We start from the raw sequence: 17830 nt of genomic DNA, 5'->3' as shown, positions 1-17830 counted from the left end.
ACCTGTAAAGCTCTAAATTACAGTTAGAACCAAACTATATCTAAATAATGACTTCACATGTGATTAAACTTTAATAATTTTTTAGAAAAACCCCTATTTCAAGAATTTAAAAAATCTGTAACAACAGCAGAAAAGGGCCCCATTCTAAATAGCTAAGCAGTGGTTTTCAAGCTGTGCTCCTTGGAGGTTCCTCGGGAGCTGGCCAAAGCGGAGCGGAGCGGGGCCGGAGGGCGGCTACCCTCACCTCGCCAGCCCTCCGAGTCCTGCAGGCTCTGCTCAGGTGAGGGAGCGGCGCTGGAAAAAGCCCACTGGGCAGGAACCAGGTGACCTTCTCAAGCCCTGATGAACCCGTCCCCTCGTGCATGCGGCCCCGTCGCAGGTGTAATCTCGTGTACTTTCCATAATCGCCCCGAGTGGAGTCTCCATCTCCCAACTCCTTCCTCTCCAAACTACACCGCCAGGAAATAGAACTGGAGCTTACATTCTATCAAAGATTTTAGTCCAAGATACCAATCCTAGAGACTCTATTTTAGCTTTTCAAATATCAGAACTGAGGGACTAGGCACAGCCATTTCTTTATGGATTAAAGAAAGCTGTTTTTCTTAACCCTCACCCAAGGATATGTTTATCAATTTTAGAGAGAGAGGAAGGGGAAGAGCAAGAGAGAAAAACACTGGTGTGACAGAAGTCACCAGGCCGCCTCCCCTCAGGGTCCCGACCAGGGATCGACCCCACAACCTTCTGGTGAACGAGACAACGCTTCCACCAACTAACTGAACCACCCAGGCAGGGCCAAAGAAAGCTATTTCGTAGAATCTGTTGTTACAGGATTATAAAACCCAACTTTAAAAATTTTTTATTTTAGAGACATGAGAAAGGGAGGGAAAAAGAAAAACATCTATGTACAAGAGGGCTGCCTCTCGCACACCCCTAACCGGGGCTGGCCAGCAACCCAGGCATGTGCCCTGACCGGGAATAGAACTGGTGACCTTTTGTTTGCAAGCTGGCACGCAGTCCACTGAGCCGCCACACCAGCCAGGTCTAAAGTCCACCTTTTCACCTACCTTCTCTTTGTGAGGCTCGTGATGTGTGTTTCTCAGAAGCTGAATTAGAATCGCTATGATGACAAGGTGAACCAGAGAGTCGAGGACCCGATGAACCCGATGAAGTGGTCAGATCTTAAAAATACAAAAAATTCTGACAATAAACCAGCAAAACTCTGGTAATGTCTCTCTAATCATCTACTTGAACCACACTGTTAAAATGCATCTGAAACAGGGCAGGTACCTGTCCACTTAAAACTGGCTTAAGTGTTCTAAGACCTCGTCCCTTTCTAAGACCTTGTATACCACCAATGACTAGTGTAAGGGAAAATAAAAAGGAAACACCAAATAAACACAGGAGCATCTTTCTTCCGCATCATTTGTGTGATGAAATGGAACAAGAAAACTGAGTAAGAGTAAACACTGCACTGTTCAGTCCACTGATTAATGTCTGAACAGGGTCCAAATAACAGGCGTGTTACTGAGAACGTGACAGATCCTCCTTAAGGCATACCAGACACTTCTGTTGTCATTCTTGAAAATATATGACTGCTCTCTTTGAACTGCAATACAAACTATACATTGAAATCAGTGGAAAAAATAAAATGAGTAACAGAGAGCTGAGTCTCATGTAATGCTACAAACAGCAATCTATTTCACCACACTTTTCCAGGGGCCCCACACTTCTGGGGGGATTCTTACTAACTTAGTCCCCTTTGATGTTATTAAGTATCAGAATTACCCTTAGAAGTCAGAAAACCTTCTGGTTTTTGAACCAAAAAATGCCAACTAAGTCTTCTCAAAAAGCTGGTTATTAATGTTTAACTGAAAAAATATATATAAATCCAAAAGTATTATATTCCTTGCTTGTAAATAAGTTAGGAAAAGTTTAATTTCTACTTATAGCAGTGAAATTGGGCAGCTGCAAAACAAGGAGGCCTGCCATTCCCAGAGGGGTCCTCAGAAACGGCCCTGTGCACAAGGGAGAAAGATTCTGACATTCCGAAGCGAACTTTTAATAGCAATTTAGGAACACTATGTTCCAATGCTTAAGTCTTTTTTTTTCTGAGTATGTTCCTAGATCAGCCCTCTTTCCCCCAAAAGTAGATGAAATATAGTTTCTACCACATAATGTAAATTATAGTGTGTACGTTTTTCTGAGCCCTGACTTCACCTAAATCTAATGGAATGAGCCAAAGGAGCAGAAACAGGACTTCAGCAAGAGGATGCTTAGAGGCCACGAGATAAGATGGCACCAGCTACCAGTGTCTGGACGTTTGGAAGTCTAGGACACAATACAGACTTAAAATGAAAACTCTATATATGACTATCACTTAAAAGCTCAGCTGAGTTCCAGAAAAACGTACAAAAGACTCATACTACCTTAGGCCATCACTAATTTTTGAGATAGTGATGACTTAGAAATACTGATGAAAGATTTTCTGCCTAGCAGAGAGCTAAAAGGAAATACTTTGTGGTGTTAGCAGTTATTTTTCCAAGATCATCTGTGATCAGAGGCACATATTAATGCCCCATCAGAGATACATATAAATCACTGTATTTCCTTAAGAAAAAAGCTCTCACTGACCTTTCCAAAGAATGTTTTTTCATTTTTTTCCCTTCCTCCTGCTATCATTCTCAGAATGGAAACATACACCAACTCTATGTCTGAGATTCTTTGGAAAATTCTTCAAAAAAAAAAAAAAAAGAAAAAAAGAAAAGCTTACCTGAACTTGACGTAGTTCTTCTTGCTCTCAAAATGGGATAGCTGCCTACTTCTAAAGACTTGGTTAAGTCAAGATCATGCAAAATCAAGAGATAGCCAGAGGACGTTGAGATCAACATTTTGGAACAATCTGGTGTTAATCTCATTCGCATGAGAAAACGTGTGTGAAAAAATTTCTTATGCGGACACCCATCTTCTGTACACCTACAGAAGAAACCAAACCGACAAAACCTAGAGTTATCATAAATATAAGGATTTGGTGACAGTAACATTTTTGCCTTTACAACTAGAATTTACAGTCAATCTCTGACCAGCATGGCTGTTAGTTGAGCATTGTTCCACAAACCGAAAGGTCGCCAGTTTGATTCCCAGTTAGGGCACATGGCTGGGTTGCAGGCCAGTCCCTGGTCGGGCGTGTGAAAGAGGCAGCTAATTGATGTTTGTTTCTCTTGCACATCAATGTTTCTCTCCATCTCTCCCTCCCTTCCCTCTCTCTAAAAATAAATAAATTCTTGAAAAAATTTAGTCAATGTTTGCTTAAACTTACACAATTTATTTTTTTGTTCGCTATTCACACTTTCATCTCCAACTTTCCTTTTTAGATTATTCTTTCTTTCTGAAGTATATTTTTTGAAAGATTTTATTATTTATTTTAGAGAGAGGGGAAGGGAGGCAGAAAGGGAGAGAAACATCGATGCATGAGACATCGACGAGGTGCCTCTCGCAGGCACCCGACCAGGACTGAATCGCAGCCCAGGCATGTGCCCTGACCGGGAATCAAACCGGCAACCCTTTCACTCTGTGGTAGGCCGCCCAACCAACTGGGCCACACCGGTCAGGGCTGAAGTGTGTTTTTTAAAGTAAGACTTTGTTGAGGTAAACTCACTTTACATTGTTTGGAAAATTTTTACTTCACTCTTCTTTTTGATTAAAAGTTTAGCTGAACATATAACTTTAGGTTGATAATTGTTTCTTTCAGAATAGCAAGACTATTCTACTGAGTTCCTCTTTCCAGTGTTGCTATGTTTAAGTCTGCTGTCAGTTTCATCGTTGCTTTGGATAATTTATCTTTTTTCCCTTCTGGCTGGTCTTCTCTTGGTCTTTGGAGTACTGCACTTTACTCCAATATGCATAAATCTGGATTTCTTTCTATTTATTGGGATTCATTTAACATTCTAAATCTTAAGATTCATGTTATTCATATATCCTGGAAAATTCTATCATTATTCCAATATTGCTTCTCACCTATTTTCCCTATTTTTTTAAAGCTCCAAAGAGTTGTATGAAACATTCACACTTGACTCTGTCTCATAACTACTTTCATGTTTTCTGTCTACTCATTTCCATACATTGCATTCTGGGAAATTTTTCAATATTTAATTCCAACCTATTTTTTAAAGCTGTGTTAAATCTGCTACTTGACCCATCCTATATTTTTAAATGTCCATTTTTTTTTACTTCTTTAAGTTTTATTTTGCTCTTTTTCAAATCTGCCTAGTTTTCTGGATTTTTTAAAATTCTTTGCCTGTTTTTTTAATGCCTTTTATTTTTTGTTAATTATTTTTAAAATTGTGAACTGTGTCATACCTACAGAAAAGTACCTAAACAAAACGCATGTTGAGTTTGAAGGAAAAAACACTGGGGACTCATCACCCGTGTGAAGAAGCACACCACCACCAGCTCGCTCCAGCCCCTCCACTTCTCTCCTCTGCTGCGCCCTACAGTCAGCACTCAACGCTTCAGGCATAACATGTCTGTTTTTTATCTCTCCGAGGGTACTGACAGGTTTAAAATTTTTGAAGTTTTCTTCTCCCTGTGTAGTTCTATTTCCTCCAAAATATCTCATTTATGTAGGTCTTTATATTACAAGTTTTTCTCAAATGTCTGATTATCTAGCACCTGTTCATAATTAAGAGTGGGAACTGAAAAGCTGCTGGGAACTCCGAGTACTGGGCTAGGTTTGAGCTTCACTGTGCAGGGCGAAGCCATTTTTTCAGGAACTCCTATTGTGAGTATTTTTGGTTCCTTAACTGGAAGAGGCTAAGGGTCTCTGAATTCAATCTTCAGCATGCAAAGAGTAGGTCAGTCTCCCTGATTTTGGTAAAGTACCCAATCTTTCACTGCAGAGATTCTATTTTATCCTCTTTAGAAGATAAAATTTGAAACTTCTTCTGAATTGGGAGGTCAATCGCCCAGTGGTACGGATTAAAGAAAGAATATAAATTCTCAAGGATCTTTAATTTGAATCTTACTTTAGCTGCCCCTCCAATTACAGAGTACCCAGAATGGCCAGTCCTTCTGATTTTGGAAGATTTTGGATAAGTTGTCTTAAGTTCTTAACTTTTCCCCATTGCCAGCTTAGGACTCAGCTTTCTTGCACTTTGTGTAAGTAAGTTGCTAAGTCAAGTTGCCACCCATCTACCTACTTTCCAGATGTTTCTTTTTAATCTGCACCTAGGGCATGTTTCCATTGATTTTAGAGAGAAAGGAAGGGGTGGGGGAAGAGAGACAGACAGACAGACATTGATTGTTGTCTTCTGTACACACCCCAGCTGGGACCGAACCTGCAACCTAGGCATGCCCTCTGACTGGGAATCAAACCAGCAAACTTTTGGTGCATGGGACAACGCTTCAACCAACTGAGCCACGTGGTCAGGGCCCCACTTTATTGTCATTGCTTCCTTTCCCATTTCCCCTCCTTTTTGAGTTTACACCTTGTATTTTTAAATTTGCTTTTTGTAGTTTCAGAAGTGTCTTCTAGTTTATAGACTTTATTTAGTCTTACAATGACTTAAACAAAACTTTACAATTTTCTCCATAAAAGTTATACAAGTCTTCCATTGAATCATATCTTTGTATCAATTAAACTTCTTAATTATTAAATACTATATACTTTAAAAGTTTTTCATCTTTTGTTGTGATTAGGAACACTACTGATTTCTACATTTTGATCTTTATCTCACAATCTTGGTTAACTCTTATTATTTACGATAAGTTGTTAGCAGAACAGGGTTTTCTACATAGATCAGCGGTCAGAAGACTGGTCTGTGGGCTGACTCTGGACCACTGCCAGTTTTTTTTACAGAAAGTTTGCTGGAACACAGCCATACCCATTCATATACTGTCTGTGGCTGCTCTGAGACCACAGAGTACACAAGGCCTAAAACACTTATTACAGTCTTTTTTTAAACAGTCTTTTATAGAAACTGTTCACTGACCCTTGATACAATTGTATCATCTGTGAATACTATCGCTTCATTTTTTTCTTATCAACCCCCATATATTTATTTCCTTTATTGTACCAACTAGGACCCTGCCACCCCCACCCCAAAACAATGGTGAACAACAGTATTAATAGCATGTTTCTCCTTCCTGATTTTAAAGAGAAAACTTCTAACATTTCACCATGTAAAAATGTCTATAGGTTTTAGTATATACTTTTGATGAGTTTCCTTTTATTTCTAGTTAATTAAGTTTGTTTTTAACAGCTTTATTGAGGTATAATTTACATACCATGAAGTGAACAATGAAGTGATTTTTAGGAAATTAAACGAGTTATGCAGTCAGCAACACAAACCAACGTTAGAACACTTTCATCACCATAAAAAATCCCTCCCACGCATCAGCAGTCACTCCCAGCCACACGCAACTACTAATTTACTCCTGTCTCTACAGATCTGCCTACTGCAGACTATTTTGGACATTTCGTATAAATAGAATCATACAATAAGTGGTCTTTTTGCTTGGCTTTATTCACTTAGCATAACTATTTGAGACTCATCCATGTTGTAACACATACTAGTACTTCGTTCCTTTTTATCACCAGATAATATTCTATCACACAGATACACCACATTTTGTTTTCCCATTTACCAGCTGGTAGATATTTGGATTGGTTCCATTTTTTTGGCTATTATGACTACTACTACTATCAGCATTCATGTACGAATCTTTGTGTGGATGTATGTACTTATTTCTCTCAGATTGTTGGGTCATATGGTAACCCTATGTTTGCCATTTTAAGAAACTGCTGAACTGTTTTCTAAAATGGCTGTTTCATTTTACATTCCTACAGCAATGTATGAGGTTCCAGTTTTCCCACATTCTCACCAATACTTATTACCATGTTTGTTATTAAAAATATCTTAATGGGTGTGAAGATGTATCTCCTTTGGGTTTGACTTGCATTTCCCTTATGACTAGTAACATCGTACATCTTTTCATGTGCTTTTAATCAAGTGCATATCTTCCTTGGTGAAATGTCTATGCAAATATTTTGCCCATTTTTAAAGCTTTTATTTATTTTTAGAGAGAGGGGAAGGGAGGGGAGAGAGGGAAACATCGATGTGAGAGAGAAACACTGATCAGTTGCCTCCCATGCACGTCCCAGCAGGGACCGAACCAGCAATGCAGGCATGCACCCCAACCTGGAACCAAATCGGTGACATTCCACTTTGTGGAATGACCCCCAACCAATGGAGCCACACTAGTCGAGGCTATGACGCCTGTTTGTAAATTGGGTTATTTGTGCACATATAAGTGAGTTGCAAGAGTTCTTCATTCTGCACACAAATTCTTTATCTGATTGGATTTACAAAGATTCTCACCCATTGTGTAAAATTCTTTTCACTTTCTTAATGGCGTCATTTAATACACATAGCTTTTTAATTTTAATTAGGTCCATTTTATCAAAAATGTTTTATCATCTCAGCTTTAATGTTGTATGAAAGTTTACTCCCATGTTTCCTTCTAAGAATTACATAGTTGTAGCTCTTATGTTCAGGTTGAAACCCGTTTTGAGTTTCTTTTTGTGCATAAGCATCTAAATTAATTTTTTTGCATGTGGATATTCAGTTCAACTGTTTGTTAAAAAGACTGTCCTCTCCTAAACCACTGAATTACCCTGGCACTTTTGTTAAAAAATAAAAAATGCAAAGATTTACTTCTGGACTCTCCATCTATCCTTTGCCAGTATCACACTGTTCTGATTAATCACTATGGAATTGTAGTAAGTTCTGAAATTAGGAAATATGAGTCTTCCAGTTTTCCCCTTCTTTTTCAAAACTGTTTTGGCTATTCTGGGTCACTTACATTTGTATATAAATTTTATGATCAGCTTGACAATTTGTCCCTCCCAAAAAAAAGGCAGCTGGAACTTTGACAGAAATTGCATTGAATCTATAGATTAACTTGGAGAAAACTACCATCCCAAAGGTACTGAGCCCGCCAGTCCACGGACACGGGAAGTTTCCTATTCATTCACATCTCTTCATCTATCTTTCGGTGTTTTGTAGTTCTCGGTGTGCAAGTTTTGTATTTATTTGTTAAATCCTTTCCTAAGCATTTTACTCTTTTTGATGCTATTATGGAATGTTTTCTTTATTCATTTTTGGACTTGTTTATTAGTAGAAATACAACTGATTTTGTGTATTAATCTTGACTTCACTGAATTTTTTATTAGTTCTAGTTTTTCATTTCTTAAGATTTTTAAATATAATATACAATATTGTATCTTCTGATACATGAAGACTGTTTTACTTTTTCCTTACAAATTGGATGCCTGTTATTTTTTTTTTCTTGCCTGTTTGCATTTCTGGTGCAACTGTATCTCCAGTGCAGTGTTAAATAAAAGTGGTGGAAGCAGACATCCTTGCCTCATTCCCCATCTTAGGGAAATACATTGTTTTCAACATTAAGTATGATTTTAGCCATAGGTTTTTCAGAGCTGTCTTTTATCAGGTTGAGAAAGTTCCCTGTGACTTCTAGTTTTATCACAAAAATGGATGTTGGATTTTATCAAGTGCTTTCCTACCTTTATTGAGATGATGATGTATATCAGTTTTGACCTTTAGCAATATAATTGATTTTTGGATGTTAAACCAACCCTGAATTCCTGGGATAAATCCAACTGGCCATGACATATAATATTTTATGTGTGTGTTGTTGAAGGTTTTTGAATCTTTTCTTTGGTGGAATATTGGTCTGTAGTTTTCTATTCTTATGTTTGTCTGGTTTGGTATTAGAGTAATACCAGCCTCGTAACATCAGTTAGGAAGTGTTCTCTCCTCTATTTTATGGAAGTTTGTGAAAGATTGTGGGTTGATTCTTAATATTACCAATTCAATTTCTTTATTCGCTATAAGTCTGTAAGTCTATAGATTTTCTACTTATTCTTGGGTCAGTTTAATTTGTAACTCCCTAGGTATTTATCTGAGTTGTCTAGTTCATTACCACAAAGTTTATAACCCTTTTAGTCTCTATATAAAGTTGGTAATGACGGCCCCTCTTTCATTTTTAAGTATGACTGAATATTGAATTTTATTCCTCGATGGAAACAATCATATGAACTAATCTATTTAATCTGTTAATGTGATAAATCATACCAACAGAATTTTTATTGATAAATCATGTTTAATTTCTTGAATAAAGCCAACTTTTTCATGGTATTTTGATCAATAGCTTAGAGAATCCAATTTCCTTTTATTTAGAATACTTATATCTATATTCATATTACAAACTGACTTTCCTTTTTTTTCTTCTTCTAATATTTTTTATTTTTTATTTATTTATTTTTTAAAAGATTTTATTTATTTATTTTTAGGGAGGGAAGGGAGAAAGAGAGGGAGAGAGAAACATCAGTGTGCGGTTGCTGAGGGCCATGGCCTGCAACCTAGGCATGTGCCCTGACTGGGAATCGAACCTGCAATGCCTGATTTGCAGCCTACGCTCAATCCACTGAGCTACACCAGCCAGGGCTTCTTCTAATATTTTTGTTGAGCATAAGTATGGAGGTCATTCTAGCTCCATACATGAGGTAAAGGGAATTTCCTCTTTTTCTGAACACTTTAATAAAATTGTAATGTTCTGTATTTTTATAATATTTCATAGAAGTCATCTGAAAAACTGACAGGCTGGCTTTTTTCCTTAAGGTTTTAATTATTCATTTTTAGAGGAAGGAGAAGGGAGGGACAGAGAGAGAGAGAGAAACATCCATGTGCAAGAAATACAACTATGCCCCCTCCTGGGGACTTGGCTTGCAACCCAGGCATGTGCCCTGACTGGGAATCGAACCAGCGACCTTTTGGTTGGCATGCCAGCGCTCAATCCAGAGCCACACCAGCCAGGTCCAGGCTGGCTTTTTCACTAGTAGATAGGTTCTAATAGATTTTTTACCATTTTTCCATTAATGGCTATGGCAGAGGTGATATTAAGAATACTGAAATAACCAACACTGCATGAAAACTAGCCAGTCAAAACTGATGTTGATGGCAGTGCCGGAACTGGGTCCTGGATTTAGTTTGTTGTGTAAGGGGGACTTCAGCTACTAGACTGTGAGGGACATATCCCTAGAAGAGGGGCCTGTGTTGACAGAGGGTGCCCGGATATGACATGTGGGGATGATTCAGGATCATGGCTACTCATCAATTGCTACAGAAGTTCAATTTTTAACAGCCCCTTTAGTTCTACCAGTGCACACTGGTTAAATGTCAGTTCTGGTAGTAGTTTCATTTCAGTTTCCATTTCTTCCATGGTCAGTTTATTTTTGAACTGTCTGTTATCGGTTTTCAAATATAATGTCATAAAGCTGATCTTACTATCTTATTCTGTATTGTATTTTTATTGTCTCCTTTTTAATTGCTAAGATTTCTTTGTGTCTTTTTTCTCTCCTGATTAATCTTACCAGAGAACGGCATATTTAACTTTTTCAAAGAGCAGTCTTTTTAAAAATCTTTATTATATTTTAATTTTCAATGTCATGAATTTCTACTTTTATCTTTATCATTTCCATACACCTACTTTCATCAAGTTTACCCTTTTTTATCTTGTTGCAGTTTTTGTTCCCCCATCAAATTACACATTAATTTGGGTTAACAAGCATCTTCTTTTAGGGATGCACCATCCCTAAAAGGCAGTTTTTCTGAGATGCTTAGCTCATTAATTTTCAATCTACCTTCTGAATTAACTATGATTTCTTCTTTGATCCATGAGCTATTTAGGAAGTGAGTTTATATGTCTCCAAACATGGGAATTTTTAGTTACCTGTGTTAATTAAACTATATTGAGGTCTGGGAAAATAGTATAACAATAGTTTTTTGATATTGGTTGAGACTTACTTTGTAGTTTGGTACATGCTCATTTTCATACATGTTGTAAGTTTGCTTCAGAGGATGTTTTCACTATTTGTTGGGAGCATTAATTCTAAATATGCCCAATATATCATACTTATTAATAAGATTAAAATCTTCTTTAGCCTTACTAAATTTTGGTCTATTTTATCTATTACTAAATGAAAGAATGATGTTAATATTTTCCACTAAGATGGGAATTCTGACCTTTTTCTTGTAATTCTGTCCACTTTTGCTTTTCATAATTTTAGGCTACGTTATTAGGTACATATAAGAATTCTTTTATTTCCTAGTAAAATAAACCTTTTAATATAGTTCCTTTTTCTGACTAATAATGTTTCATGCCTTAAACTCTCTATTTTGTCTGCTATTAATATAGATACAATTATTTTTCTGTGATTTGTATTTGCCTGTTATTTTTTCCCATGATTTTACTTTCAAACTGTGTGTTTGTATGTTTTGGATGTATATCCCTTACAAAGAACAGAGTTGGGTTTTGTTTTATAATCCAAACTAACATTATCTTTTAACTGACTAGTTTAGTTCATATACAGTTATTAATTATTGACATTTATATTAACTATTTTTGTGCTTCCTAATTCACTCAGGTTTTTTATAAATGATTTCCCCCCATCTTTTTTGCCTCTATTGGATTGATCATGCTTATTCTTCTACTAATTTGGAAGTTATCGTTTATATTCCTGATCAAATTTTATTTCTAAAATTAAGAACATATTTCTACATTTTGACAGGGATGTTTGTCTTAGTCTAAAGATAATCAGTAACTCTATCCTTGGCTCAAAGAACATGCATAGATAGAAATATCTCCTCTCTTTTTACATATGACCTCTGAAAAGAATATTTCAGAAATGATCCTGGTGAATCACTATATTATTTCACCATAGCTAGCAACAGATATATTTTAATTACTTCTCACATTTCAACTCTTTAAATAATCAATTTCTCTATAAGGAGACATTTTATTAAAGTGTGCTCAGCCTTAGCTGGTGTGGCTCAGTGGACTGAGCGCCAGCCTGGGAACTGAAAGGTTGCTGGGGCGATTCCCAGTCAGGGTGCATTCCTGGATTGTGGGCCAGGTCCCCAGCTGGGGGTTCGAGAGAAGTGACTGATGTTTCTCTTCCCCCCTCCCTTCCCCTCTCTAAAAAATACATAAAATCATAAGAAAAAACTATAAAGTGTTCCATAACAGAGGCATTACTGACATTTTAGGTGAGACAACTGGCCCACTGTGCAAACTGTCCCATGCACTGTAGGATGTTTAGAAACCCACCCTCCTCTCTTTTCCCACAGTGACAACTCAAATTGCACCACACATTATCTGCAAACGTTCTCCTAGGAATCAGTACCACTCCAACAGAGGGACTAACCACTCTTTTAATACTTGAAAACACAATACAAAAAATGACAAAATAAATAGATTTAGAATTGAAGAACCAATGAGTAAAAAGCACTTCAGTTCCACAAAGGAAATAACAAAGAAATTTTTTCTTAAATTCCTTAAGTTCAGGAAACTCATCTTATAAACAATTTTTCATCATAAAGTATGCTACTTGGTCTCCTTTCTATATAATTTTCTCCAATTTATTTTTTAGTTGCAATACACGACGAAGTGCAAGTGACAAAAGATAGGATCCCTCTTTGATTGTTTTTCACAAAAAGTTTCTTTCTCCTAAAGAAATATAAAAGAGCTCAGACAGAACACTGAATTTGTTTACCATCTTATAAAAATTTTGTTTATAATCCTAACATGATCTCCTATTCACGAACCTGTTGGTGTCCCAAATAATGACATTTCCATCAAATCCTGATGTTACTAAGAGTCTTGTATTAGTATCATACTCGATGTTCTTCACCCAGCTAGTGTGACCATGTAAAGTGCATACTTTGGTGTTCAGTTTTCTCAGATCCCACAGTGCTATTGTAGTGTCATCAGAGCAGGTAGCAAACAGCCGGTTATCAAGAAATCTACAAAGCAGAAAAGAAAAACTGGTTTATTTAATCTCTTATTTAAGAAATCTTGAGAAACAGTTTCTTTATTACCTAATAAAAAAATAAATTAAAAAGGACTGCACATTCACTGTGTAAACCCAATAATTCTGATATACAATAAATAATATGTATAATTCACACAATCACAAGGAAGGAAACTGATTTAGTGAGGGCCACACCACAATCATACCCATGGGCTTCACAATATTGATTTTTATTTGGAACTGAAAATAGGGATGGGTATTTGGAATACAGCGCTAAAGAGAAAGAAGAACTTTAAAATCTGTATAAGGAAACACAAATGGTGAGAAACAATTTAACAGCAGACAGAGAGACAGAGGAGATTTTGAAGACCTGATTGCCAAGGAAGACATGTTAAGTGCAAAGAGTTTGAAATTATGAGAAATGTTTACTCTGCTACAAGTAACATCTTTTTGTATTTAGCACATTTACACACAAAAATTGGTACTAAAATGCTGTTATTTTATATTTAGCATATTTACATACAAAAATTGGTATTAAAATGTCATCATTTTCATCTGTTAATTTGAAGGCATTCCCCAAATAATCTCACTTAGCACCATTTTATTAGGACCAGTCAAGATTATAAGACAGACCATTAAAATACTCCATAATTTGAACTTTTAATTATTTCACAGTAATTTGTTGATCCTTAGTGAGAATATATTTTATACAAATACTTAAAAAAATAATAATCGCTTAAAAAAAACCTAACAATCACACTTGAATTTCTGCCTAATTCAACACTGGGATGCTTTCTCTAACATATGCTGTTTAATATAACTTCTTAAACTCTTGCAGAAGAAATGAATTCTGGAGCTTCTTCCAAGATAAAATTATACATAATTATTTTCTATTGGAAATCAATCTCAAAATCCAGAAATACCATAATGACTCCCTGAAACTTCATACGGCTTTAAAATTTCAGGCCTTTGTTTAGGCTGTTTCTGCTACCTGAAACCACTTTCCACTACCCTTGACCTGTCCAAACTTTTCTTTTTAATATTTAGCTACTGTTCCCCTCTAGGAAGCTCTCTCTCTCTATCCAGCCTGGGGTAGATTTACGAATCTCCTAATCTTTCAAAGCACTCTACACTTCTATTACAAAGCTTTACATTACACTGTATTTTACAAGGCTACAGCTCTGCAAGGCTATAAACTCCTTGAAGGTAGGGGGATCCTGTCTGCATCGTTCATGGTTAGATCTGCAGTACCCAACACACACTGTGCCAGAAACATAATAAATACTCAGAAATATTTATTAAATGAATGCATGAGGTAGGGGTTCACTGCCTAATGGAAAAAGATATTATCAGTACTAATAAATAATTATAGAAATAATTATGTGAAATAGCAAAGAAAAGAAAGTAGTTAGGAAAGACTTCATGGTGGTGTCATGAACTGACTTCAGTTCATGAACTAAAGTCAGTTTGAACTGACTTTAGAAGATGATGAGGAACTCCTATAAGCATAATGTAATATAAGCATAGGCATGTAAGCATAACGTACTCTGAGAGGCTGTTAGGAGTGCTGTGTATGGAAAAAGCAGAGACAAGTAGAGAATATATCACAGATTTATTCTATAATGATTCCCAATAATTATGTCTTAATTATAAATGCATGCCCATTGAAAGTATTTTTAATAAAAAAAAATCTACCACCAACAATCATTGCTGTTCTTGTATTTCAAACAATATTAACTCATAAATATTCTGCCATGTCACTAAAGATTTAATGACAGAAATCATTTTTTAAAATATTTTATTTATTTATTTTTAGAGAGAGGAGAAGGGAGGGGGAAGAGGGGGAAAGAAACATCAATGTACAAAATATATATCAATCAGTTGCCCCTTGCATGCCCCCAAATGGGGACCTGGCCTACAACCCAGGTGTGTGCCCTGACTGGGAATTGAACTGGTGACCTTTCATTTTGCAGGCACTCAATCCACTGAGCCTACCAGCCAGGGCTACAGAAACCATTTCACTTTATAAATGAACCATAATCTTCTTTCTTTCTTAAACTAATATGCAATTATTCAATGTTTAGATTGATTCCAATTTTTTACTATTTTTTTAAGATTTTAATTTATTTTTAGAGAGAGGGGAAGGGAGGGAGAAAAGAGGAGAGAAATACCAATGTGAGGGAGAAACATCGATTGGTTGCCTCTTGAACATCCCCCACTGGGGACCTGATCTGCAACCCAGGCATATGCCCAGACTGGGAATCGAACCAGCGACCCTTTGGTTTGCAGACCATCACGCAATCCACTGAGCCACATCAGCCAGGGCAATTTTTTGCTATTATAAAACACTATGATATACATCCTAACAGCCAAATATTACTCATGCCCCTAGTTATTTTTCTTTAACATTTTTTTATTTATTTATATTTAGAGAGGGGAATAGAGAGAGAAAGGGAGAGAAAAACATCAATGTGTGGTTGCCTCTCAAGTGCCCCCTACCGGGGACCTAGCCCAAAACCTAAGCATGTGCCCTGACTGGAAATAGAGCCAGTGACCCTTTGGTTGGCAGGTTGGCATTAAATCCACTGAGCCACCCCAGCCAGGGCACATCCCTAGTTATTTTTCTAAGTATATTCCTCCCAGTGAAATGTATTGCTAAGTAAAAAGGGATTTTAAAAACCGTAAGGCTTTTTATACATATAGCCAAATTATCCTCAAAAGAATAAACCGATATATTGCTAGTTCCACCAGCAATTAGGAGAGTGTCCATTTCTCCAAACCTTGCTACACAGGTATTTTTAAATTCTGCTAAGTACTAGAAGAAATCATTTTTTAAAAGATTTATTTATTTATTTTTAGAGAGAAGGGAAAGGAGGGAGAAAGAGAAGGAAAGAAACATCAACATGCCCTGACTGGGAATCAAACTGGCAACCCTTTGGTTCACAGGCCAGCACTCAATCCACTGAGCCACACCAGCCAGGGCAAAACCATCTTGTCTTAAGTTGAAACTGTTATTTTTAATAAAGATGAACTTTTTCATATTAATTGGAAGATTATATTTCTTATGTGAATTGCTATTCATGTTTCTTACTGATTTTCCTTTTGCAGCATTATTTTTAGTATATTGAGTTATAAAATTTCTTAAAAGTAACAAATATACCCCTCAGTTTTTCAAATACAGTGTGTTAAATATATTTGCTACATGTTTCTATCTTTCAATGTGGTTTATAGGTTTTCACACTATATCAAAAACTTAATTATTATATCGTCAAATCCATTTTTCCCCTTATAGTTTTACCTTTACTGATGAGGCTTTTTAATGACTTCCATACATGACAGGAATTATATAATTGCAAAAAAACACACAATAACACAGGTCAAACTTTCCAAATAAACTGATCATCACCATTAAGAGTATATATATTTGAAAATTTAGGGGAAAATATATAACTAAGGCAGTTTGCACAGTCTAGAGAAAATGCTTACTGCACATGTGATCTGACACCCCAGTGGGACTGGACTGCCGTGGGCCACAGCAGTCTACCCCGAAGGGCTTAACTCAAGAGTGTGACATCATTAAGTAAGGATTTCAGAAAGACCCCTGAGGTGGCTAGTTTCCAAAACTCTTGGATTTTCGTAAAAAATAAAATAAAGTAGGGGGATCAGGTTTTAAATTTTTGTCAATAAGACTATTGAAAAAATTAACATTGTTACATGAAAGCATATTTTAATACTAATAATGTAGAAAAACATAATCTTAAAACAAAGCCAATAATTTTGAATTGAATAAATTTACCTTCATGAAAAATTCAATATGTTGACTTTAGTTTCCTCACTTTTTGCCTCAAAGTATTACCTGTTAGAAATTTTAGTACTGGAGAATCATTGGTAAAGAGAGCAGGTAAACCACAGAACATGAGGAATGCAGACTAGGAGATCAGTTAAAGCACCTGCAGTTCTCATCCCAGAGTAAGCAGCTGGAGAGAATGGAAAGTTTGAGACAAGTTCTTGGGAGAGCTGGTTCAGTCCCCTCAAAGTAAAACTCAGCCTAGCCCAATCGGTTAGTAATTGTAGTACGTTTTTGAACTCCACAGTCCCTAATAAACAGGAGACACTCCTTCACACACACTGAAACCTGAGTTACAGAACTTCTCCTAGGTCCCCACCAAACCCCAACGTATGACTGTAACAGCTCCAGATAAATTGACATCTAGGTAAATTGAGGTCTTCATTATCAGAAGATAACTGGTAAAGGATAACAGCAATTGAAATGTAATTTTCTTAAAATAGATACCAACCTTTCATTGTACAAGGGTAAGAAAAGGTTGAGTGTTTATCTAAAAAGAACTAAAAATCATGAAAATAAGCCTTTCTTACATTTATTTAACTGTACACAAATTCTTAAACAAGAATAAATTAAATGTTTGGGTCTTTTGCATAATCTTTCCAACAAAATTATGACAGCAGAATATTGCATTCTTACTTCATACTTGAGTTTTGTACTAAAATCAAAGAGGGTCATTTTCCACAGACCACAGAGTGGGGACAGCCAGAGGGCAAGGAGGGTGGGAAGGTGAAGGTGGGCAAAGAGGGGGAAATGGAGACGAAAGAAACCTTGCTTGGGGTGATGGGTGCATGATGCAGGGTGCAGATAATGCTTTGTTGAGTTGTACACCTAAAACCTGTATGGTTTTGCAAACCAATGTCATCCCAGTAAATTCAATAAACATTAAGCAAAAAAGGGGGGTCATCCTCTCTGTATAATATTCAAGGGCTTTATCAATTTTCCCAAGGGCTTTTCCTTAGTCCTGTGAGATACAATTTTTTGAAGTATCATACTGTATGAAGTATCATACTGAAGTATCAATTTTTTAAAGTATCATACAATTATTGAAGTACAATAATTTTTTGAAGTATCTATCGCTTCATCCTTTCTGTCAT

At 36.4% G+C, this 17830-nt stretch overlaps 1 protein-coding gene across 1 annotated transcript in view; it reads right to left on the bottom strand.

Moving 5' to 3' along the window:
• DCAF10 (DDB1 and CUL4 associated factor 10) overlaps positions 1-17830 on the bottom strand; it is a 37554-nt gene that overhangs the window by 4109 nt on the left and 15615 nt on the right. The window contains exons 3-5 of the mRNA XM_045840768.1: positions 12684-12881; positions 2771-2973; positions 1065-1178 (exon numbers count right to left, since the gene is read on the bottom strand). Coding sequence (XP_045696724.1) covers positions 1065-1178; positions 2771-2973; positions 12684-12881 — 515 coding nt within the window. The remainder of the gene's footprint in view (positions 1-1064; positions 1179-2770; positions 2974-12683; positions 12882-17830) is intronic.

The sequence above is a fragment of the Phyllostomus hastatus genome, unplaced genomic scaffold (genome assembly GCF_019186645.2).
Source record: "Phyllostomus hastatus isolate PE091 unplaced genomic scaffold, TTU_PhHast_1.1 phas_contig_34, whole genome shotgun sequence".
Lineage (NCBI taxonomy): Eukaryota > Metazoa > Chordata > Mammalia > Chiroptera > Phyllostomidae > Phyllostomus > Phyllostomus hastatus.
This window is presented reverse-complemented; position numbering and strand designations above follow the sequence as displayed.